Source organism: Delphinus delphis, chromosome 6 (assembly GCF_949987515.2).
Source record: "Delphinus delphis chromosome 6, mDelDel1.2, whole genome shotgun sequence".
Lineage (NCBI taxonomy): Eukaryota > Metazoa > Chordata > Mammalia > Artiodactyla > Delphinidae > Delphinus > Delphinus delphis.
Genome location: NC_082688.1, coordinates 6,291,048 through 6,315,217, shown reverse-complemented (window position 1 = coordinate 6,315,217; position 24,170 = coordinate 6,291,048). Strand labels below are relative to the sequence as shown.

At 40.8% G+C, this 24,170-nt stretch overlaps 1 protein-coding gene across 5 annotated transcripts in view; it reads right to left on the bottom strand.

The window, feature by feature from the left end:
- FNBP1 (formin binding protein 1) overlaps positions 1-24,170 on the bottom strand; it is a 140,588-nt gene that overhangs the window by 45,247 nt on the left and 71,171 nt on the right. For all 5 annotated transcript variants that reach the window (XM_060013975.1, XM_060013974.1, XM_060013978.1 and 2 more), the window contains exons 5-6: positions 15,778-15,840; positions 15,244-15,348 (exon numbers count right to left, since the gene is read on the bottom strand). In XM_060013975.1, the coding sequence (XP_059869958.1) occupies positions 15,244-15,348; positions 15,778-15,840 (168 nt within the window). The remainder of the gene's footprint in view (positions 1-15,243; positions 15,349-15,777; positions 15,841-24,170) is intronic.

Sequence of the window (24,170 nt, the reverse complement as noted above, 5' to 3'; positions counted from 1 at the left end):
AGGAGGAATATGCAAGAAGTAACAACACTTGGCCTGCCTTAGTACATGTCTGGCTGTGTGGATAGATGGTGAAGACATGGCTGCCCACTTTAGATGGTCCCTGGGCCCACCTCTCCTTATTGGGCCCCTAGTATATACTGAGGCTTCATGTCAATTGCTCTTTATCACCTTATCCCAACCCATTATCACCAGCCTAGCTCTGCAGGCAAGAGCAGTGGCTAACAATAAAGAGCTCATTTAACATAAACCAGGAGGGAAATCATACGGTACACTGGCAAGGACACTGAATTCACAAAGAATTCATAGAAATGTGCTTCAGTCTTAGCTCTCCCACATCCAGCACGGCCATTTTAACTTAATGGTAACTTTTAAAATTTTTTTAAATTTTATTTTTTATGGCTGTGTCAAGCCTTAGTTGTGGCACGTGGGATCTTCTTTCAGGTGTGCAAGCTCTTCGTTGTGGCATGCAGGCTTCTCTCTAGTTGTGAAATGCAGGCTTTTCTCTAGTTGTGGTGTGCGGGTTTTCTCTTCTCTAGTTGTGGCACACAGGCTCCAGAGAGCGTGGGCTCCGCAGTTTGGGGCACGCGGGCTCTCTAGTTGCGGTGCGCGAGCTCAGTAGTTGCGGTGCGCGGGCTTAGTTGCCCCGCGGCATGTGGGACCTTAGTTCCCGGCCCAGGGGTGGAACCCGCATCCCCTGCAGTGGAAAGTGGATTCTTTACCACTGGACCACCAGGGAAGTCCCAGGTTAATGGAAATTTAACACTGTATAGCCTTACCTTTTTTTATCTATAAAGGGATAAAAGAATTATGGCAAGGACTGAAACCCTCTCCGAAAAAAATAAAACACGTTCCCAGTGTAAGTTTTTTGAGAAGTAGGTTCAATACCATTTCATGCAGATCACATTCATTTCACTCTTAATATCCTTCACAATCCGTTCTCATGTCACCTCTCTGGGAGATCCTGCTCAACTCCCCGTTCTGTCAACATCAGCAGCAGGCTTCCCGCAATGCCTGGGACGAAGTTCTCTCCATCTCAGATGCTCCCTCGCTGCTCTATCCACTCAATTTCTACCCATCCATCATACTCAAGTCCTGATTCTTCCTTCAGCCCTATCCCAACAACCTGTAATCCACATGGAGCTTTTTCAGCTGCAGAATCTATGAGCAACTCTTAAGCGCCTAGTATTTGCTGGTCATAAGACCAGGTGATTTCACATATGATGTACCTCATTAATCATTTTTAAACTACTGCTGCTCTGAATATCTTCACCCTGCAGCTTAGCATGTTATACACATTATCTGATTCTGCAATTGACTCGAGTTTTCCTTGTCTCTCTATCTCTTTGTTATCTGCTAACCAAGGCCCTCGAGAAAGGTATTCATTATAATCTTACTGATGCTCTGAACTATTTGTTCAATAAATACTCTAATAGAATGTCTAGGATGTTTAAAATATACTTAATTGGGGACTTCCCTGGCGGTCCAGTGGTTAAGACTCTGGGCTTCCACTGCAGGGGGCACGCGATTCTAGCCCGCACACCTAGAGCCCGTGCTCCACAACAAGAGAAGCCACCGCCATGAGAAGCCTGTGCACTGCAACAAAGAGTAGCCCCTGCTCGCTGCAACTAGAGAAAGCCCACGCGCAGCAACGAAGACCCACTGCAGCCAAAAAATAAAACGAATTAATTAAAAAAATATATTAAGAACCAGCTCCTGGCCGAGATAGACCATTTACTATCAGTAAAAATTAAAATATTTTATTAAATGAGTTGCTGTACAAAAGCCTTTAGAACAATGAGGGGCACAAAGGAAATGCCAAGTATTGAAGCCACACACACACACAAACACAAACACACACACTCAAATAAGTAAATATCATTTATTTATTTTATTTTATATTCAAGTTCATATATTCATATAATATGAATATTTGTATTCATGTTTTATTCAGTTCACTTTTATTTTCAGATCTAGGGTATGGGAATGACCTATCATCTTATTTCATTCTGTCGCTATCTTGAACATTCACTTAGAGGCTTGTTGTAGGAGTATTAAAGCAAAGCTAAGATAGATTCTCGCGTTAGCATTTTCATGCAAGTAACATAATGCGTACTGGAACTAGTTCACTGAAGAGGCTTTTAAAAGTATTTGGTCTTTATATACATTCACTTTGGGGAGCACCCCACCCCCCAACATTTCTGATGCTCTGAGATTTTGACATTCCTGTTCCTTTTTTTTTTTTTTTTTTTTTTTTTTTGCGGTACGCGGGCCTCTCACCATTGCGGCTTCTCCCGTTGCGGAGCACAGGCTCTGGACGCGCAGGCTCAGCGGCCATGGCTCACGGGCCCAGCCGCTCCGCGGCATGTGGGATCTTCCCGGACCGGGGCACGAACCCGTGTCCCCTGCATCGGCAGACGGACTCTCAACCACTGCGCCACCAGGGAAGCCCCCTTGTTACTTTTTAAATGTTTGTTTACCCAAACTCCATTTGCTGTGTAAAAACCACTTATTTCCAAAGCAAAGAAGCGAAAATTAAGGTCAACAACATAGAGGCTGTAGTAATTGCTAGCAAATGAACTAAAACTGGGAGCTGAATGCAACGTTAAGAATACGTGTATGTGAAATATCTAACCAGAGTAAATAATTTTATGTTTCAACATTCCTATCACAAATTCATTTTTTAAATATCGAGGGTCACAGCCTTAAAAAAAAAAAAAGCATCCTACTAATATTCAAAGTTGTGTCCTGTTTCCAAATACAAATACATTTATCCCACATTTGATAATTGGGAAAAATTTCCATTAAATTCCATTTCCCATATGAAGCATCGAAAAAGAAGAAAACATCCGTATTACTCAGGACAAACATTAAGCATCAAAACGACTGAAACCATTCACGACGTTCACTTAATACAGGCACACTGAGGAGCAAAATAAACAAAACATAAAGTCTACAGATGTGACTGCTTACAGGACAGATATAAACAAGAGGATAACAAAGATGACTTTTCTAGAAGCTTTGATTTGAACACTGATCCACTTTTAAAGAACAGTCGCAGCAACGATATCCATTATTCTATACATTTTTCTCTTGTTGCAAACGAAAGCAATTTTAAACTAAAAGATCAAGCTGCCGTTGAGAAATTTACTTCCTGCATTCATACAAACCACTTCCTCTTTTGAAAAAAAATATTGTTTTCTAAATTGTTACAGTGAACAATTCCTTCAGATAACCAGTCAGACATTTGATATGAAACAAATTTGGGGAAAGCCCCAAAGATATTAACATGTTTAATAAAGATGTCAACCTCGTGGTTACAGCAAGGGCAGAGAAAAAAAACTTAATAGTACAATTCCTTATACGTACAATAACTAAAGTAGTCATCTTGCTAGAGAACGTTTCCCCAAATGGTAAAAAAATTTAACACTCTGCTATTCAGCTGGCTTCAGTTAGAACAGAACCAACTTTGTCCTGCCTGTGCTTCACAGAGCAGGCATCCCTGATTCCAACTGAGGACAACCTCCTAAACTAGTAAATTTCATTTGTTTTATCAAGATAATTATCAAACTGATAATCGTTCAAAGTAAATTCCTTCATTCTTGCTTAACGCTGACATAGATTCTTTACTAAAATTGTATTTTTCTCTTTAAAAGATTCTATTATGTAATATAGGACACATAAAAAGAGTGCATGCATATTTTATTGTCATTAGAAACGTGAAGTTTTATCACTTACTTCTTAGAATTCTACCTTAATTCATAAATGACTCAGAATGTCCTAGTCTACTTCACGATAGAGGCATCTATGTAGAATTTAAAAGCTAATAATGCTCAAAGCCAAATATGTTTGGAAGCCGTAATATCACACAAAAATGGAATGCAAACTCCCTAAGAAATGGATACACTGTTCTAAGGGCTCATGGTCAGCATTTTACATTAATTTAACTTTTAAAACATTTCCTTAAATCGGGTTGTACAGTAAAACTCATGATTAGGCCAAATAGGGCAACTTCTCACATTGTACAGAGAATTCTTCTGGTTAGTCAACACTCAGAACTGCACTGAATTTGAATTAAGAATCCAAGTTAACTGTTTGATGGCAAACAACTGCCCAGAAAATGAAGACGTTAGCAGTCAAAGAATCACACAAGTTAAATGAAACTAGACCTGTAAGAAAAGGAGAAATGGATGCCAGAGTTTAAAAACCATAACTTGAGCTCACTAACAATTTCTGCAGCTACTTGTAACCAGGAACTGCAGTTTCTGTTAAACAATATCCTATTTTGCATTTAGAAATTATGTAAGAGCCAACAGTCACAAGGCAAGGGCGAATTAGAGAAAGGGAATTATTCATTGCCTGACATGGATGAACTCAGTTTAATGCATGCATTTAGAAAACACTGTTCTCTCTGTTCGGAAATATTAGTTCACATTCCATTCATTTTGATAACCTTTTCCTTTTTCATCCCAGCACCGCACTAGCCAGCTGCAGCATTATCAGAAAAAGCAGAGATTAGGCACTGCCTCTCACCCATTTATCTAGCATGTTATTATTCCAAAGCACAGCGACAGATAAAACCCCACTTTAAAGTGTTTGTCACCAAAATGGCATTCAAGAAGTATGTAGGGAGCACATGGGAAAATTCACCATACAGTCACTAAGTATTAGGAAGAAAATGAAAGGCAAATTCCTTGAAGTCAAGGATTGTGTGATTCCACGACGGTATCTATGCCACCACCACACCTCACCAGCACACAGGCAACAAATAATGGGCGAGGGAATGAATGGACGGGAACACTTCACAACTCAGGAATTCTGTCAACAAGTTAGATGCTTTTGAAAAATGATAATAAGGCCATGAAATCATGATTCCATTAGAATTCCCTTAAATTAAAAAATATATATATATGGTAACTCATTTGGGGGCCCATGTTTAAATAGAAAAAGACAAATTTGGAATTCAGTTGGATGAAAAGCTATATACCAAGCAGAAGCAAACTGCAAGAAAAAAATTACTAGAAACATTTTAATAAAATAAATTAATGGCTACTTAGCATTCTGATTCTTCACAAGTAATCTCCAAACTCTATAAAGCTTGAAATACCGACTCCATTAAAAAGTAGTCTCTGGCTCACCTCTTTACACACTATACTCCACCCCCGGCCCCCCAGATCGAGAATACATCAAGAGTTTAAATGGTCCTTTGGCACCATGTCCAATCTGATGGCACTGGTCTTCTGAGAGATGGGGCCACGGAGAGCTGGGTTCTCTGTATTTCTAAGCCTGATCCTTAAACATGTGTAACTTGGAAATGATAATATTCTGGTTGTCTAGGCTTTTCCCATCACACAACAATATTTTAATAGCAATGATGAAAATTTTTAAACAAAAGATGACCCACATATCGATTAAAGGCATAGAGAAGGCTTTATTGGGGGTAAGTAAAGATAACTGTATTAGTATATATGTACACACTCACACACACACACACACACACACACACACACACACACACACACACACATATACATACACACTCATATACCAAGTGTATCAAGAGCACCTGTAGGCCAGAAAGAAGAAAATCTATTTTTAAAATGAGCTAAAGGAACTTTCCTGGCGGTCCAGCAGTTAAGACTCCACATTCCCAATGCAAGGGGCCCGGGTTCGATACCTGGGCAGGGAACTAGATCCCGCATGCCACAACTAAAGATCCCCCATGCCGCAACTAAAAATCACACATACCGCAACTAAGACCTGACACAGCCAAATAAATAAATGTTAATGTTGACCTTGAATGCAGTTAAATCACTGCACTTTATTTTTTCTTTTCTTTTTTTTAAATGTTTTATTACTTTATTTTTATTTATTTATTTTTGGCTGCATTGCTGTACACGGGCTTTCTTCTAGTTGCCACAAGCGGGAGCTGCTATTCGATGTGGTGCGTGGGCTTCTCATTGCAGGGTCTTCTCGGGTAAAATAAAAGGACTGAGAATACCAACCGTCCATGAGGGCGAGGAGCAGCTGCCGCTCTGTGTCGGTTGGTACAGCCACTTTGTCAAAGCTCTGACAGTGCACTGCGCCAAATTCGCACCTGTGACCCAGGGTTCCACCTCACCTCAGGTACACGCCCATGGCGGAGAGACCATGGTCACCAACTGACATGTATAAAAATGTTCACAGGAGCTTTTATTCTTTTTTAGGAGCTTTATTCTTAATTTAGTCTCAATATGGAAACAGTCCAAACATCTACCAACCTGAGAATGGCTAAATTGTGGTACGTCCACACAATGGGCACCACACGGCAACACAAACCACCCCCGCACGACAAAAATATGAATCTCACAGACATCATATTGAGTTAGATGGCCACGTTATGGTATGTAAATTACACCTCAATAAAAACCTATTTTAAAAGGTCTATAAGGACACATACCAATGGCGAGAGTGACCACCTCTGAGGAGGGTCTGGGAGGTGGAGGGCTGGACAGCAGAGAATACTTCCACCTTATCCTCAGTGCTTTAATTTTTTTACAAGAGACTCCTATATTTGAGTAAGACATAATATGGTTTGATTTTTCCATGTTCCCTTGCAGTCCTTCGACTGCTCAATATTACAAGACAGATAGTAAGGACTATCTTTTCCATCTCCTTAAAAAGGAGGAAAAAAGTCTGGTTTTACCTTCAACTTGAGCGTATGGGTCACGAGCCATGAGATGACCTATTCCAACCTCTATTGGTTCTTTGACATAGCCAGCTTCACTAATTTCAAATCACTACAACTCATTCCAAGTCTTCAAATCCAAAGCTTTCTGACAGTGGCATAAAAACCATTCCATTGAACTTATTTTCTTTCCCCATCGTTCTTCTAAGGCACACGGCATCCTCACAACATCCAAATACGTTCACTGGCCCAGAGGTAAAACTGTCAGGTTTTTTTCTTATGCCTACTTTCAACGTATAAATTTACATTTAGTTAAACTGGGTGCCTCAAGGCTAACAAATACCCTCTTGTAAGCAAATGACTAAACGTCTGGCCACACACTGATGCTGAACACAAAGCAAAAACGTGGACTCGAGCAGATTTAGGCAATTTGAACACAGAGCCAATCCCTCTGCGGAACATTTAACTTCCCAAAAGGAGAAGAAGAAAATCAGGCTCCTACCCAGATCCTACGCAGCTTAGAAGAGGCATGCACATATAGTTCCCATGAGCTGTGTCATCAAACACAAGCGTAGTTTAGGAAAGTCCATCCTACTCATGGTGGGAGCAGCTACAATGTCTTTGTAAACACAGGCATGGCATTCCAAGTGTCGTGGGGCTGACTGCTGGAAAAAGGAGGGGGAGTGATCTTGAATACAATTGGATAATTTAATCATGGGCAGAAACTGGAGGAAAAGACATTTATATTAGATCTGAAGGCTATTAGAAGTCAAAACGGGAAATTACATTAAGTATCCACAAGAACTGAAACACTGCATCCTTTCAGCTTGTTACTGACAAGAGGCTTCACGGCTGATAATGCAAAAACTGATACAACAGTCAAATCACAGTTTGTTTTGGGGAAATTACAGTGCTTCAAGTGATACTCATAAGCAAAATAACTTAAGAATAACTTAAGAATTCCAATGTTTAGACATTGCTCTATGAGCTTCAACATTTGTGATGCTAAAATCCAGTAATTTATCACATCCTTAGGGAGGAGGTAAATAGTACTTCCATAAAAATAACAAAATGACTCTCTACGTATAAGAAATAATAATACATCCTTGGAAATATTAAAATAGTTGAGGAGAGCGGTTCAATTTGGTAGTACCTTCCAAAAGTCCTAAAGCTGCAACTGGACCCAGCAATTGCACGTTTGTTAAGTTAACTACCTTGGATCTGACCTGAGGGAGGAAAATTAAAAAGTCATCCTGGAAGTTTTCCAGTCACAAAGGACTAGAACTCACACAGCGTGTGTGGATCCCCAACCCCAAGCTGGAAATTCAGACTGATGCAGTCCTGGCCTGGTAGTGACCCCAGGTAATGCCAGCTCCCTGGAGAACCCACTTTAAATGTAGGCCAGAGAGGAAATTCCAAGAAACGCACATTTGTAATCACACACACTCTGTTTTGAATCTCACATGTTTTTCTGCTGTGACATACTTTCTTCTGTGACTGAAATATAAGGCAATGATGTTGGTATAACATAGAAGCCTTGCCAGTCTGTATGCAATTTTTCACAGTAAATTAATGTTTGGAAGCAATCACAGGTAAGCCTTAGCAACGTCATGCAGATTTTAAGAAAAAGGCTAAAAACGTCTGAAACTAATATAATATTGTACATCAATTATACTTCAAATTAAAAAAAAAAAGAAAGAAAAAGGCTAAAAATCTACAGAATTGCAACTAGTGGCTGCTTCAGTGGCTTCAAGAACTGCTACCATACTCATTCTGTTGAACTACCTGGTAAAGCTACGTATGCAAAATCTGGAAAGATATTTCCACCTGTGGCAGAACAACAGATAAGTGCAGGAAGCATTTATCCAGGATCAGATTTTTCATTTTGCTGAAAGTGAATGCTTCCAAGGACCTACGTGTCTTAAGGCCTGAATACTCAGAAGGACCTACATCTTAAAGGACAAGGGCTGTGATACTCAATTCAAACGCTAGTTGTTTTACTAGGATTGTTGTTTTGTTGGTTCTCTGGTTACAAAGTTCTGTGAGTACTGAGTGATCTATTTCTAAGCCTATTTTCCCCTAAGTCCTGTTCATTATCTTTAGCATCTTTCTTTTTTTTTTGCAGAACATAAAGTTTTTCAGCAATGCATTTATGGCATTATCGAAGAAAGGACAAAAATATAGGAGGAAACAAGTCAGCTGATACAACAAACTGAAGAAACAGGCCCACATAAATTGTAGATACTGAAATTAATCAAATAGAGAATATAAAGTCAATGTGTTTAGTATGTTTAAAGAAGTAAAATATGGTACAAGGGTGTGACAAAGCAACAAGAAAATAACAAATGACTCTATAGATTTTAAAGAGAGCTATAAAGAACTTGTAGAAATGAAAATGTAACAACTGAAATTAGAAACTCAATGGATATGTTAAACCACAGATCAGACACAGCTTAAGAGAGAATTACTGAAATGGAAGTTATATCTAAAGAAATTACATGGAACACAGCAGAGAAAGAGAGAGACAAAGAGATGAAAAATACAAATATAGTTTAATAGGCATGGAGGATAGAGTAGATATTTTAACTAATGACTTATAATCAGAGTTCCAATGGAAACAATAGAATGAGGAATAGGCAGGCATCAGAAAATTCCAATCTGGAGGCAATAAGCCCAATGAATCAAAAGGAAGATAAAGAAAGCCACCCCTATTTTAAAGACAAAAAGACAAGAAAATAGATCTTTATAGTTATTAAAAAGAAGAGACATTATCTTCAAAGGATTAAAAATTATACTGGCTTCTCACACACTGTGACTTCTCAACTACAAACGAGAGTCAAAAGATGGCAGCATAAGACCCTCCAGGTGCAATACACTCACCCTAGGGCCGTACACATGGAGAAATCATGTTTCAAGAATGAAAGTGAAAAAAAGACAGTTCCAGTCAAACAAAAACTGAGATTTTACTGTAATAAATCTCTGCTAAGGGAAATTCTAAAGGTGTCCTTTGGGAAGAAGGAATAAGACCCCAGGTACAAAAAGAAATGGTGAACAAAGAAAATAGAAAGTATACTTACAGAACTATATAAAAAAAAATTAATGCAGTTGAACCAAAAATATTCACAAATACATTGCAATGTTAAGAGGGAGCTGGTTTTAGTTAAAGTTGTTTGGGTGGACATTAGTAAAGACCCTAATTTACTTTATAGTTAGGCTGAACATATATGTTAAAATGTCTAGGACTTCCCTGGTGGCGCAGTGGTTAAGAATCCGCCTGCCAATGCAGGAGACACGGGTTCGAGCCCTGCTCCAGGAAGATCCCACATGCCGCAGAGCAACTAAGCCCGTGCGCCACAACTACTGAGCCTGCGTTCTAGAGCCCATGAGACACAACTACTGAGCCCACTTGCCACAGCTACTGAAGCCCGCATGCCTAGAGCCCGTGCTCTGCAACAAGAGAAGCTACCACAATGAGAAGCCCGCACACCGCAACAAAGAGTAGCCCCCACTTGCCACAACTAGAGAAAGCCCACGCACAGCAACAAAGACCCAATGCAGCCAAAAAAAAAAAAAAGTCTAGGTTTACCAAATAAAGCACAGAAATAGAATACATAATGTCCAAAGCAGTAGAGGAGAAAACGGAATGAGGAAAACAAAACACAATTTTCAAAAATCCAAGAAGGCAAGAAACAGAGAGTATCAGGGAAAGGGGGAAGGAAACAGAAAAAGTGAAACAAATAGAAATAAAATGAGATGGTATACATCCATCCAAACTCTCCAGGTGAAAGGTAAAGGCCATCAGACTGTATTAAAAAGAAATCCAGCTACATGCCATTTACTAATGACACATCTAAATATGGGAACAAAGAAACATGTAGACTAAAACTATGGGAAAGACTTGCCAGGCAAATGCTGACCCAAAGAAAAGGCTGGTTTATGTTGGGTAAAATAGACTTCAAGGCATAAAGCATGACTGTGGAAATCAGTGAAAAATTAAATCACATTGAAGACATTACAATTCTAAACTTTATTCTTTAATAAAACAGCTTTACAATGGAAGAGCAAAATGGACAGAAAATGACAAATCTTCCATCGTTATCATCGCAATAGTTAATGTGATGATCACTGGCCACTGCCATAAATGGCTTTGAGTATCTTGTACATATTATCTCAACCAACACTCGCACCAATCGTTTCCTTCTGTGTTCCCATTTTACAGACAAGGAAAGTGAGGCACAAAGAAGTGATATATCTCTATCAAAATACATTACAACAAGCAGACAAAAAATCCTTAATGATGGGAAGATGTGGGTAATCAGCAAGTTTGCTCTAATGAAAAAATGTAGAACTCTGCAACCAAGAAATGGAAAATACACATTCTTTTCAATTACTTAGAGAACACCTATAAAAACTGACCCTGTACTAGGCTATAAGACAAGTCTCAACAAACGTAAAAGTCTCAAACTCAGACTTTCTATAACCACAATGCAATTAAATTAGAAATCATTAACAAAAAGATAAGTTTAAAAATGTCATACAATTGGAAATTTAAAAATATGCTTCCAAATAAATTACTGGAGAGACTAAATAGTAAAAGAAATGAAAAATATCAGGAAATGAACAATAATAATACTACTGCATACCAAAATCCGTGGGTTGCAAATAAAACAGTAGTTAAATGGGAACTTTGTTCATTAAATGCTTATATTAGAAAAGAAGAAAAGTTGAAATGAGAAAAGCATCTGAAGAAAGAAATTTTTAAAAGGGCAATAAAATAAATCCAAAGATATTAACAGAAGAGGAAGAGGAAGAAGAAGAAGAAAAAGAAAATAAATAAAATAGAAAGTAAAAAGAAGTTCCATAAAGATAACTTTTGGTTTTTGTAAAATACTAATAAAAAATGATTTTAAAAAACAGACCCTCGAGACTTCCCCGGCGGTCCAATGGTTAAGACTCGGCGCTTCCACTGAAGGGAGCACGGTTTGATACCTGGTCGGGGAAGTAAGATCCCACATGTTGCACGGCGTGGCCAAAAACAAACAAACAAATAAATAAAAGATGAAGACCATTAATGTCCTTTAAAAAAAAACAAACAGACCCTCGGACTTCCCTGGTGGCACAGTGTTTGGGAGTCTACCTGCTGGTGCAGAGGACACGGGTTCAAGCCCTGGTCGGGGAAGATCCCACATGCCATGGAACGACTAGGCCCGTGCACCACAGCTACTGAGCCTGTGCTCTGGAGCCCGTGAGCCACAGTTGCTGAGCCCATGTGCCGCAACTACTGAAGCCCGTGCGCCTAGAGCCCGTGCTCTGCAACTAAGAGAAGCCACCGCACCACAGAGGAGTATCCCTCACTCACCGCAGCTAGAGAAGGACCGCGTGCAGCAGCAAATATCCAACACAGCCAAAAATAAATAAGTAAATAAAAATTAAAATATATATACATTATTAAAACAAAACAAAACAAAACAGACCCTTCCCAGTACTTCGCTGGTGGTTCAGTGGTTAAGAATCGCCTTCCAATTCAGGGGACGTGGGTTCGATCCCTGGTCAGGGAATTAAGATCCCACATGCCGTGGGGCAACTAAGCCTGCACGCCACAACTACTGAGCCTGTGCACTCTGGAGCCCACGTGCCACAACTAGAGAGAAGCCCACGCCGCATTGAAAGATCCCGCATGCCACAACGATGATGCCAGATGCCACATTTAAAACCAAATGCAGCCAAGTAAATCAATCAATAAATAAGAATTGATTAAAAAAAAAAAGGCCCTCCCCCAAAAGTATAAATAAATAATAATAGGAATAAATAAGGGGGACACACAATATATGCAGCAAAAAATTAAGGTGAGAGAATATTATGGGCAACTTTTGGCCACTAAATTTGAAAACCTGGGATGAGATGGATATATTTCTAGAAAAATATAACATACCAGGATCAACCAAAGAAAAAGACAATAAAGGAATTGGATCAGTAGTTAGAAACTCTCCCACAATAAAGGATTACAAAATATTTAAGGAACAGTTAATTTCGTCTCACATATATTATCCAGAGAATAAAGAGCAACACTCCACAACTAAAAAGATGCAAAGCAGGGCTTCCCTGGTGGCGCAGTGGTTGAGAGTTCGCCTGCCGAGGCAGGGGACGCGGGTTCGTGCCCCGGTCCGGGAAGATCCCACATGCCGTGGAGCAGCTGGGGCCGGTGGTCGTGAGCTGTGGCCGCTGAGCCTGCACGTCCGGAGCCTGTGCTCCGCAACGGGAGAGGCCACAACAGTGAGAGGCCCGCGTACCGCAAAAAAAAAAACAAAAAAAAAACCAAAAAACTTGTTGGCAAAATAGAAAAAGAAGGGAAATCCCTTAGCCCGATAAAGGGTATATTATAATCATGCTTAATGGGGAAACATTTGAAGCACCCTCTTTATAATCTAGAACGAGATAAGGAAGTCCACAATAACTGCTACTGCCAGCATAATAGAGGTCGTAACCAGAAGAGCAAGATAAGAGAAATAAATAAAAGACATAAAGATTGAAACAGAAGATAAAAGACCGCCACTATTTGCTGGTGTTATGACTGTCCCTACGGAAAACCCCAAAAGAGAAATAAAAAGAGAGTTTAGCAAGCATCTGGCTCTAAAATTAATATATAAAAGTTAGGTGTTCTATAGTCCACATGAATTAAGTAAAAAACATAATATCAAATGAAAAACAGTCAAGTCACAAGAAAAGAAATGAAAGTATGATTTTCTTTCTATAAAGGTGAAAAGTGCACAAAATTATGAAATAAACTCTTTGGAGATACAGACACCTAAGGTAAAGCTATGAAGAAGCGAGGAGATGATTAACACCAAATTAAGGATAAAGTTTACCTCTAGAGTGAAGAGAAGGATGAAGTTAGGAAGGGAGACTTGAAAGGCAACAATAAGATTTTTATTTCTTAAGATAGGTTGTGGATTAGCAGCTGTTCCCTTTGTTACTATTCTTTACACTGTACATGTGTAGTATACATAATCTTTTTTAAAGAAAAGGCTCTGAGGGAATTCCCTGGCAGTCTAGTGGTTAGGACTCTGTGCTTCCACGTCAGGGGACACAGGTTCGATCCCTGGTCAGGGAACTAAGATCTCGCAAGCCACGCGGCACGGCCAAAAAAAAAAAAAAAAAAGTCAAGTACCTTTGTTTAGAGACCAGGAAGGAATGGTGGAGGCTCTGAAAGGTATTTTATTAACCATAGTTGGATGTTTTAATTTTTTTCTCCCACTTCATTTGGTTGTATTTTCAGGTATTTCTACAATGAGCAAGGATAGATAGCTTTTTTTCTAAGACAAGGTCATAATAGTTATGGTTTTTAAAAAGTCTTTCAATAAATAAAAATCATTCCAATTTTACATTTAGAGTAATAAAATATTTGCTACAGAATGCATACCTTTGTGCCAGGCATGTTTCTGGGACACATATACTGATTTTACCTCCTTTAACCCCAAATGTTTTTTTGATAAACTTTGGGTCAATCTACTTTAATGGAATAACATATTAAATACTTCAGGGAATTAATATTTTATGAGAACTTATAACAAATTTACGGTAATTTATGGGTAACTTTACCAGCAAATTAATATATCTTTTGGTAAAGTAAATGTCTCCACTCAAGATCAAATATAGACATTAAGAATGTGTTTTCTAATATATTAGATAATTTTAGAGGAAGGCATGCTAATATATACCTAGGCTTTAAGCAAGGAATCTGGCAGAATTGGGCAATGAATAACTAATTCACACTATTTTCTGAGCAAATTCAACTCCAAATAATCTGGCAAAAGTGAAAGAAATCTGCAAAAAAGCAGGGTTTTTCCCCACTTAAAGCATGAGTCTGTGAATGCCAAAGTAGCCCTGGGCAGTCACGAATGAATACTGTTATTTAATAGCCCAGTTTTGTTTACACTAACACTGATGACTTTTATAAAAAGAAACTTTAACTTCCAGGGAAAAAACACAGAGGGAACCACAGGAAGACACAGTACAAGCTTTATAATAATATTCCTAATTGCCAATACAAGTCCATTTCGGGAAAAGCTTTTGGGAGGACTTTCCAATGCAAGCCTTCAAGTACAACCTGTTATCAACCTGAATGAATCCATTAGAACACAGGCCACTCGTGTGAATCTCTTTACCTTTTTAACAGAAGCACTGTAAGCGGCGGAGCTCTTCCAGATGGCACTGGACAGTCTGCTCCAGCTTTTAAGAGGTTGACTTTTTCTTTGAAAAGCCATTAAGAGAGAACCACGGTCTGCGGAAACCACCCCCTAAGGTATGTTCATGGTCTAAGTCTCCGTGTTATCATCCTGATGACTAAATAAATCAACAAACTGCTCAAATCATAACACCGAAGACTCCCCAAATTTTAGATTCTCCCTCTGCCACCCCACCGCCAACATCCCTCCGTTGACACAAAACGAAAATGATCCCAAGTAAAGTGGCCTTTTGTGGTTGCAGCAGAAAGGAGAACTTGGGGACCAGCAGTCTGGGAGGATACGTGATGAACGTTAAAAAGGGAAATGAAAGAAAGACCCTCACTTTCACCTTACCTTTTCAACATCTGCTTTTGTAACATTTATGTCAGCATCCATTTTCTCAAAGTACTGCTGGGCTCGGTCAGCCTCTTTGCAATCCCGCTCAAAACGTCTTTTACTCTAAAAGCAGAGGAAGACGGTGGTGGGGAAAGTAATTTTTAATGAAACCATGAGATTCTTATGAGAAGATGTAATTTTATCGACATCCGCCTGCCCCCCCTCCACCGAAAGCTTTCTTCTCCAAACTGATTTGTTCCGTGTCATCATTTCAGGAAGTTATTTTAAAATCCACATTTATTTCCATCCAAACTGTCTAATCTTTGTTCTTTCCATATGATTTTTAGAAAAAGACTCTGCTTGGACTCTTTTGGGCTTAACATTTTACTTTCAGCAATGATTTCTAGAAACCAGTTAAATTCAAATTATAAAAATCTCTAAAGACAACAAATAGTGTCTCTGTTTTGTACCTGCTGGTTGATTCAAGCTTAAGTTAAATTCAAACGAGAAAATCTATAAAGACATTTCTTGAGAGGTTGGGTTTTCACTTACTGATTCTAGTTGCTTCCAGCAAGTCTCTATGTGCTGCTGTGCCTTCCGTCCGTCATGAAAGTGCTGGAGGGGGGACACACCCATAATTAGTACCCCCTCTTTCTCATATTAACACTTGAGAAAAGAAAAATTCATCCACTTCAATGATATTTATTTATTTATTTTTATTTTTATTATTTTTTTTGCGGTACGCGGGCCTCTCACTGCTGTGTCCTTTCCCGCTGCAGAGCACAGGCCCCAGACATGTAGGCTCAGTGACCATGGCTCACGGGCCCAGCCGCTCCGCGGCATGTGGGATCTTCCCGGACCGGGGCACGAACCCGTGTCCCCTGCATCGGCAGGCGGACTCTCAACCACTGCGCCACCAGGGAAGCCCAACTTCAATGATATTTAAATATTGACTATCTAGCATGTGCATGCCAGAGAAATTTAAGAATTAAAAAATAAACGGGAAATGAAAACAGTAAGAGTCAAGAGTTGACTTTCAAACTTTAGCTATAATAATACTGAATGCTAAGACTTACATACACCACTTGTAAAAATGACACGAATGTTTTAAGACAGCAATCACTTTGATCTTTATTTTTAATTGCTTTGAGATGTAATTCATATACCAAAAGGTTCACCCATTGACATTGTTCAATTCAATGGATTTTCGTATAGTCACAAAATAGGCAACCCTCACCAATTTTAGAACATTTTTATCACCCCCCAAAAAAACGCCGTACCTCTTAGCTGTCACCCGCCATCCTCCCCAGCCCTAGGCAACCACACCACTTCCTGTCTATATAGATTTGCTTATTCTGGAAGTTTCATATGAATGTAATTGTACTATATGATGTCTTTTGTGACTGACATCATGCCTTCATTATTTCATAATGTTCACTTAGCCTAATGTTTTCAAGGTTTATCCACGTGATCACATGTATCAGTACTTTATTCTTTTTTATTGCGGCGTGATATCTCTTTGGGTGACTATACCACATTTTGTTGGTCCATTCACCAGCTAATGGGCATTTGGTTGTTCCCAGTTTGGGGCTATTATGAATAATGCAGCTGCAAACATCTGTATAAGTTTTGTGTGGATAGATGTTTTCATTACTTAGATTTTCTTAAAACTTAAAATTCATCTCCCTGCCATCTGCAAAGGCCCTGAGGCAGGTATGCGCTTGGTGTTGACCATCAAGGACACCAGAGGGCCAGACCAAAGTGAACCTCAAGAATATGAGGAGATGGGGTCAGAGAAGAAAGGGGCAGCCTGTGCAGGGTCTCGTAGGGTTTTTGTATGAATGAGCGGGGGATCTGTAAATGCCGTAAAGGAAGGTTCCAGGTGGGAGTCTCTCTCCAACCCTGGAAATGATGGAGATTTGGACCATGGGGTAGCAGTGCAGGTGGTGACAGAGGCTCAGATTCTGGCTGTCCTTTGATCAGGAAAACGACTAGGATTTGCTGGCGAATCAGATCAGAGGTGGGCTGTGAGATACGGAGGGGTCCGAGTGATTCCAAGGTTGTTCAGACTTGCACGGACTACGTGAACAGAAGCCCTTGCCCTCTGGTTCTGTTAGATTTGCCACGGAGAGGGTTCTGGCATATCAGAGGGCGTGAATTTCTATCTGCAGCTTTCCCTCGCTAGGATGCCAGGGGCTGGCCAGGTCCTTTGACCAAAGGCCACAGCTCCTGTCAGGCAGCAGCACCTCTGCAGCTGATCTCTGAAGTTCCTTCAAGGCTGCCTTGCCCTTTGAGACCCAGGGCCACGGCAGCTCCCCACCAATGATTAGCCTGGGGGTACCGCTCCATCCCTCACTGCTTTTCCTGAGCCCTTTCCACAAGTGGTAAATGTTCCTTTTAATAAATGGCCTTCCCTCAATGACTAGGCTTGAATGTGCTGTCTGTTTTCTGGCCGCCGAGGTAAGCGCGGCTGGGAAGGGTGTGCTGTAGAGAAGGCACAGTGACAGGGGGACAGGCACAGACAGGTCCCCTCGGTACAGCCTCAGAGCCTTCTCTCCCAGTCGTCAGCGCCTATGGCTTAGCCAAGTCACAAAAGGTAGCTGACTCCTGGGAGGCCAGGGAGGAGGAGACAAAATCAGATTTTTTTTTTTTTAAGAACAGTGCTCCTTTATAAGGGAATGTTTTCTTGTCTCTCTTCTGAGGTCACGTTTCACCATGTTAAGCACCTCTTGACAGCAAGGTTTATCCATCTAGCAATTTTTTGGTCTAGAGTAGCCCCGTGGGGCTTCATTTTTCAAGTCTCATAATAGACACAGGGATAGGACCGAAAAGAAATGGAGTCGAAGGTAGGAATAAACAAGCAAGAAAGGATTGGGCTTCGGGAGGAGTAAGGTGAGCTGAGAGCAGAGTTAGGGAGCTTTGGAGGAAGTACAGGTTTTCTGAAAGCCACATGTATCATTTTAAAGAAGGATGGAAGGAAGGAGGGAGGGAGGGCCTGGGGAGGTAGGGGGGCAGGAGGCTCCGGAGGGAGACCAAGGCTCAGCTGTGCCCCTCGGCCCTGAGAGTCCCTCGTCATTGTCCCAAACAGTCCAGAGGACCAGCCCCATTTCCTAAGCAGGTCCCCTGTGTTCTGCAGTTTGCAGAAAAGATACCTCCATTCCCCCAAATCTTACTTCGAGATTCAAAGACAGACACAAAAAGAAAAAGGAAAGCTCGGCACCCAATTCAGAGCTGGGCTCTAAGCTTCCGCTCCAACTCGACAGCAATTCTGAAATGAATGTTTTCACAAAACGAAAGCTCCCTCACAGCCCAGGCCGTGCTGATGGAGAGGAAACGCACACAAAGAACGTGGAGAAGTGACGGACGCGGCACAGGAAAGGTGGACTGCGCTTTACTAGCAAAGGAATCTTCCCTGAAGACGATAGTGTTCCAAAAAAGGTCATGTTTTTGGAAGCATGAAGGATGATTTTTATTGAAAATCTACTGCATAGTAAACTCTCTTGTCACTTCTTCATTCCAAGGTTCAAAAATAAATATGAATTTATTTTTCAAGCACGGTGTGGACCTTGCTTGACGTTACTGGTGAGCTTTTTGGCCAGGACGGACTCCTGTCACAACACACCCCGTGACACCACAATTCGGTGGAACCGAAACAATTATCTGAGAACTACACCTGTGATTGCATTTCATGTAGCTTAAGAAAAAAAATCTATATGTCACTGATTTTCCTTCCAGTCTTTCTTGCCTAGTATGTGTTCCTCCAAAATGGATTTGCCTACAACACACAAAAACAACCTTGTGCTGCCTGATCCCTTAGGAAACTAATGGATGGAACAAAAGCCCTTCTGACAGTTCGGAGCATCCCATGACCTAAATAGCAGCGGCCCTTTGTAACCAGCTCCATCTTCCCTCCTTTAATCGGAGAAGCTATCTTAACAGTTACCAAGTTAAACAAACCAACCAGCTTGCCAGATGTGTTTGTTGTTTATTCACAAACAATGGTCAAACATTTCTTCGCTGGGCAGATAGCAAGTGTGGATCTAAAAAGTGCGTCTCCAAGCTCTAAATAAAGAGGAATTGTTCTCTAGAAAAAGATAATAAGCACTTCTTTTGGAGGCACGGAGTGAAGTCATCACAGCTCTTTTCTCCTATCAGAGGAGAGACAGGAAATGCCATCTCTAGAGACCCAGAAAAATGCTCTTTGCTTTCTCCTGTAATAAGATACTTTAGTTTCTCTTCAAACATAATAATAGACCTTTTAAAAATGCCTGATGGTATCTGGGGTGACAGTTAAACTTACTTTCATTTCAACTTTTTGGTTGAACCTTAAAAATATACAGGTAAAATCTATACAAATAAAATCAGCCTTGAAAAATTTTTTAGAAATTTCCTGGGGACCAGGGGTAGCTGAGATAAAAAATCACAGGGAACCTAAAATAGGCAAGCATTAACTTAAAGTAAAATGACAATGACGAAGCTTCCAAGGAGATTTGTCTGCACTGCAAGAAATCATATTTAGGCTGAATAGACAAACGGTGAGAATGTTTATTATTCACCTGTTACAATTAGGTACAACAGCTGCTCATTTTACTATATACATATAATCTATCATTAATTTTTAAAACTACATTTACAAAAGCAAAATATGGCATTGATGTTGAGAACAGCCACTTCAAAAAAGAAAGTGGAAAAAAAAAACAATAAACACTCAACTACGGACAGTCAGCCATCTGGAATTTTAAATAAAACTCAGATTCCACAGATGAAAACAAAGGAACACAAAAACTTGAAAAGGCCAAGAGAAAAGGAGCTACCAGAAAATATGTCTGTGACAAATATTAGAATTTCCTCAAAACCTACGATGTGGTGAGTTTGAGTACTAGCAGCTTCTAAGCCTGACTCAGGATTAATTAACGTAGCGATAAATCTGTGTGTGTAGATCTTTATGTGGACCGTGTAGGAAAGCTGTGAAGCATCTTCAGACCTCCTCAAGGGAGCATTCTGTCACCTCACTGAAGTCCCAAACCATAAACCCAGAAACGTTCCTGACGGGAGTTGCATTCTGCTTTTCTTCAGTAAGACCTGTTTCCCCCAAATTCATTTATAATAAAAATATCTTCTCAATGAACTTGTTTAAAGTTCCTAAAACTGCCTGCCTCCCCGTGCCATGTTTTCAGTTATTTAACTTCCCCCGTAACACTGACCATCCAGGCACTGGGCAACCCCCCCCAACGCCCCCCCGCCCCCGCCGAGTCCAGGTCCAGGTCCAGCAGCCCCGGCCAGGTTTCCTTCATCCCCTCTCCTGCTGTGCCCTTACCCCACCGACCCTCTTATTCTCATGCTGGCTTTTACTCCCCAGAACTCTCCCCACATCCACACTTTTTTTTTTTTCTTGGCTTTGCCGTGCAGCTTGTGGGATCTTAGTTCCCTGACCAGGGACAAAACCCCAGGCCTCGGCAGTGCGAGCACTGCGTCCTAACCACTGGACCGCCAGGGAATTCCCCACATCCACACTTTTTACCTAGACTCCAGTAGTCTTTTTTAAACTGTTCTTCAAAAGGATCCCTTCTTTCACATCCCTTAAAATTCTAATTCCTCTGAGGAATCCCGATTAACTCAGGATGAAAGGATCTTCAAATGATCAGTATTAAGCAGCAAATGACTCAGATTCCTCACTTGATCTCTTCCAAGGGTATGAAACTGTTCTTCCAAACCAAAACAAGGAAAATCGCCCTTAATAAGGATTTTAGGTAGAGTGCGAGGTTGATGGGTGAAACTTTCGGGACAGTAATCCTTCCTTGGGCTGAAAGATCTTAAAATCTAACTCAAATCGTTCACTCAACAGGTGTTAATTCCACACCCACATGTGCAGGGTGTTGCTTTACTTGTGAATAAAACAAAGCCCCTTTCCTAGTGAAATAGTGGACACAGCAGTAAGAGAAAGAGGGTAAGGAACTAAAGAGGACTGGGTGTGGGTGCAGGCAGCATTTAGATAGGGCGGTCTGGGAGGATGCTTGAGCAGAGACTTGAATAAAGTGTAGGAGTGAAATTGCAAAGTTCTCGGAAACACCCTTCCAAGCAGCAGGAACAGCTAATGCAGATGCTTTGAAGTGGGAAAGGGCTTGGTGTATCCAAGGAACAGCTAGAAGCCAGTGCAATTAGACTGAAAGGAAGGATAAGGCAGAAGAAGGCAAGGGCTAGACCGTGGACAGCCTCCCAAGCCACATGAGCACAATGGAAAGCTACTGGAAATTTTAAGAAGGGAAGGGACATGGTCTGATTTGCACGATCACAAGGTTGCGCTGGCTGCTGTATGGAGAATGGACTGAATGGGGGCAGGAGGTGCAGGGGGACCAGGCAGGAGGATGGGGACCACCTGACTAAGGATGAGCTGGTGGTGGAGATGGAGATGGGGGGCTGGATCATGGACCATGGGGCAAGCCTGGAAGCAGAGATGAGTTAAAAATAAAAGGCTTAGGACAGTCCTCCAGATGAGAGATGATGAGAGACTAGATGTGGTGAAAAGTGTTTGGATTCAGAACAATTACTGAAGGGGGAGCCGACAGGACTTGACATTAGACAGAAGATGGGGCATGAGGGAAAAGTAAGTCCTGGGTGCCCCACGTTTTTGGCCAGACCAACTGGGTTAAAAAGGACTGCCATTCACAGATGGCAGGAATTGCAGTTTGGAATGGGGCATGATAAAGGATAAACTTGGGGAATCCAAAGTTTGTTTTGGACAGGTTGACAGGGCCACCGCATTGCACAACTCTGGGGCATCTTTCACACTATTGCCGGGCTCCAGGGCCTCTGCTGACAGCAGTGTAGAACTGGGTGATGGGTGATGCTATACCGGACATTTAAGGGGAGATGACTGGATATAGGAGAGTCAGGTGAGATACACCACAGTAGCCAAGAAATTCTCATACTTTTTAGAAGAAAAAGAAGGTCTCATTCTAACTTACAACGGGGAAATACAAAACCCAAAGTCACATTTCAAATCCAGGAAATCAAGGACAGAATTTAAGGATCCTGATAATTAAGTATGTTACCCCATAAATGAGAAAATAAAATTTCTTTGGTTCACCAGGCCAATGGTTTTGCAGTGACAGAACCACAGTGGGGACAGGGTGTTAATTAATTGATTGCCGCTATCACATGTTCTTTGAAAACAAAGAGAACAGAACAAAACAAATACACCTTCTAGACATACATTAAACCAGGGGATATTAGTGGGTGCTGTATAAGCGTGACACGCAGAAGACCAACAACTTTTATAGGGTTTCCCGCTTTTTGATTTATTTAAATAAATGCAGTAACACCAGTAAGGAAGAACAGCTCTTTAGACCCGCTGCTTCTTTTCCAGATCATGAAATCTAAGATCTGCCTTGCTTTTCTGTGTTTTCTTCCTACAGGTTCTGGCTTTGTAACAGAGTATCCACAGTTGAATCTCAATAGGACTGAATAAATCAAAAACAGATTTGCAATTAGCTTGGTCATATAGATAAGCTCCTTTTCCTTTTTGCTTTCCTTCATGCTAAGTTTTGTCTCTTCGCTATCATCTCTTATAAAAACATGTTCTAGGGAGTGCCCTGGCGGTCCAGTAGTTAGGATTCAACACTTTCACTGCCGTGGCCCAGGTCAGGAAACTGAGACCCCACAAGCTGCATGGCACAGTGCAGCCAAAAAACAAACCAACCAACAAAGACCAACCAAAAAACCAAAACATGTTCTAAACATATTAGAGTCAGTCTGGGCTGCAGAACTGCCTTGTAGGAAATTAAGCCCCTTCGTAAGTTTCATAAATAGGATATAGCCAATACCTAAACTTTTAAATGTGTGGCTTTTATTTTATTTATTTATTTTAAAATTTTATTTATTTATTTATTTGTGGCTGAGTTGGGTCTTTGTTGCTGCACATGGGCCTTCTCTAGTTGCAGCAAGCAGGGGCTACTCTTCGTTGCGATGTGCGGACTTCTCATTGCAGTGGCTTCTCTTGTTGTGGAGCACGGGCTCTAGGCACACGGGCTTCAGTAGTTGTGGCTCACGGGCTCAGTAGCTGTGGCGCACGGGCTTAGTTGCTCCGCGGCACGTGGGATCTTCCCGGACTAGGGCTTGAACTCGTGTCCCCTGCATTGGCAGGCAGATTCTTAACCACTGTGTAAATGTGTGGCTTTTAGTATCCACTTTTAAACATTTCCAAAACCTTGGGGGAAATTTTCATATTGTCAATTCTCAGTAATGTGGGGTCTTGCAAGCATTATCTGAGATTTATAAAAATTTTTAGTGAGTCACTGAAGGTATAATTATTTCCTCCAGAACTCTTCAGATAACCATTGCCAAAAAGGGATTCTGCTCCTGGCCAACATTTCGTAATCAAGCGTTCCTTCCACCTGCCAGGAGAAATGTAGTTGGAGGTTCCAGTAAATGTTGGCTGGAACCTCCGCATTCCCCTCCTGGAGCTATAAATCCCCATAAATCCCTCATATGTGGTTAGTGGTGACCACGGCAGATAACCCTACACAGACTCAAAGGTTAGAGCTGAACCTCTCTCTCTAAAATTCTTTAATAACTTGATTCAGAGTGTAAAAATTGCTCGTAAGAGCATATCTATAATAGTTCTTTCAGAGGCATCTATCTGATAGCAACTCTGAATTACCCACATCTCAGATAAGCCAATTCACACCCACGTTGATCCTTTCAGCAATTTGGGAATCTCATCTTTTCTTCTTTTAAAGACCATCAATCTCACAAATGGCCAAAGTTCAACCAAGAACCATGAATCTGGTCTGCTTTGACCTCATAGTCTCATTTCTGGGAATTTAGCTTGGAGAAATAGTCCCCACCCCACACACAAAGAAAACAGCTTCAGAAGTAAAGAATTCATGGCAGTATGATTTATATAACCAGCTAAATAACTAAATAAATAATCAGAAACCACTAAT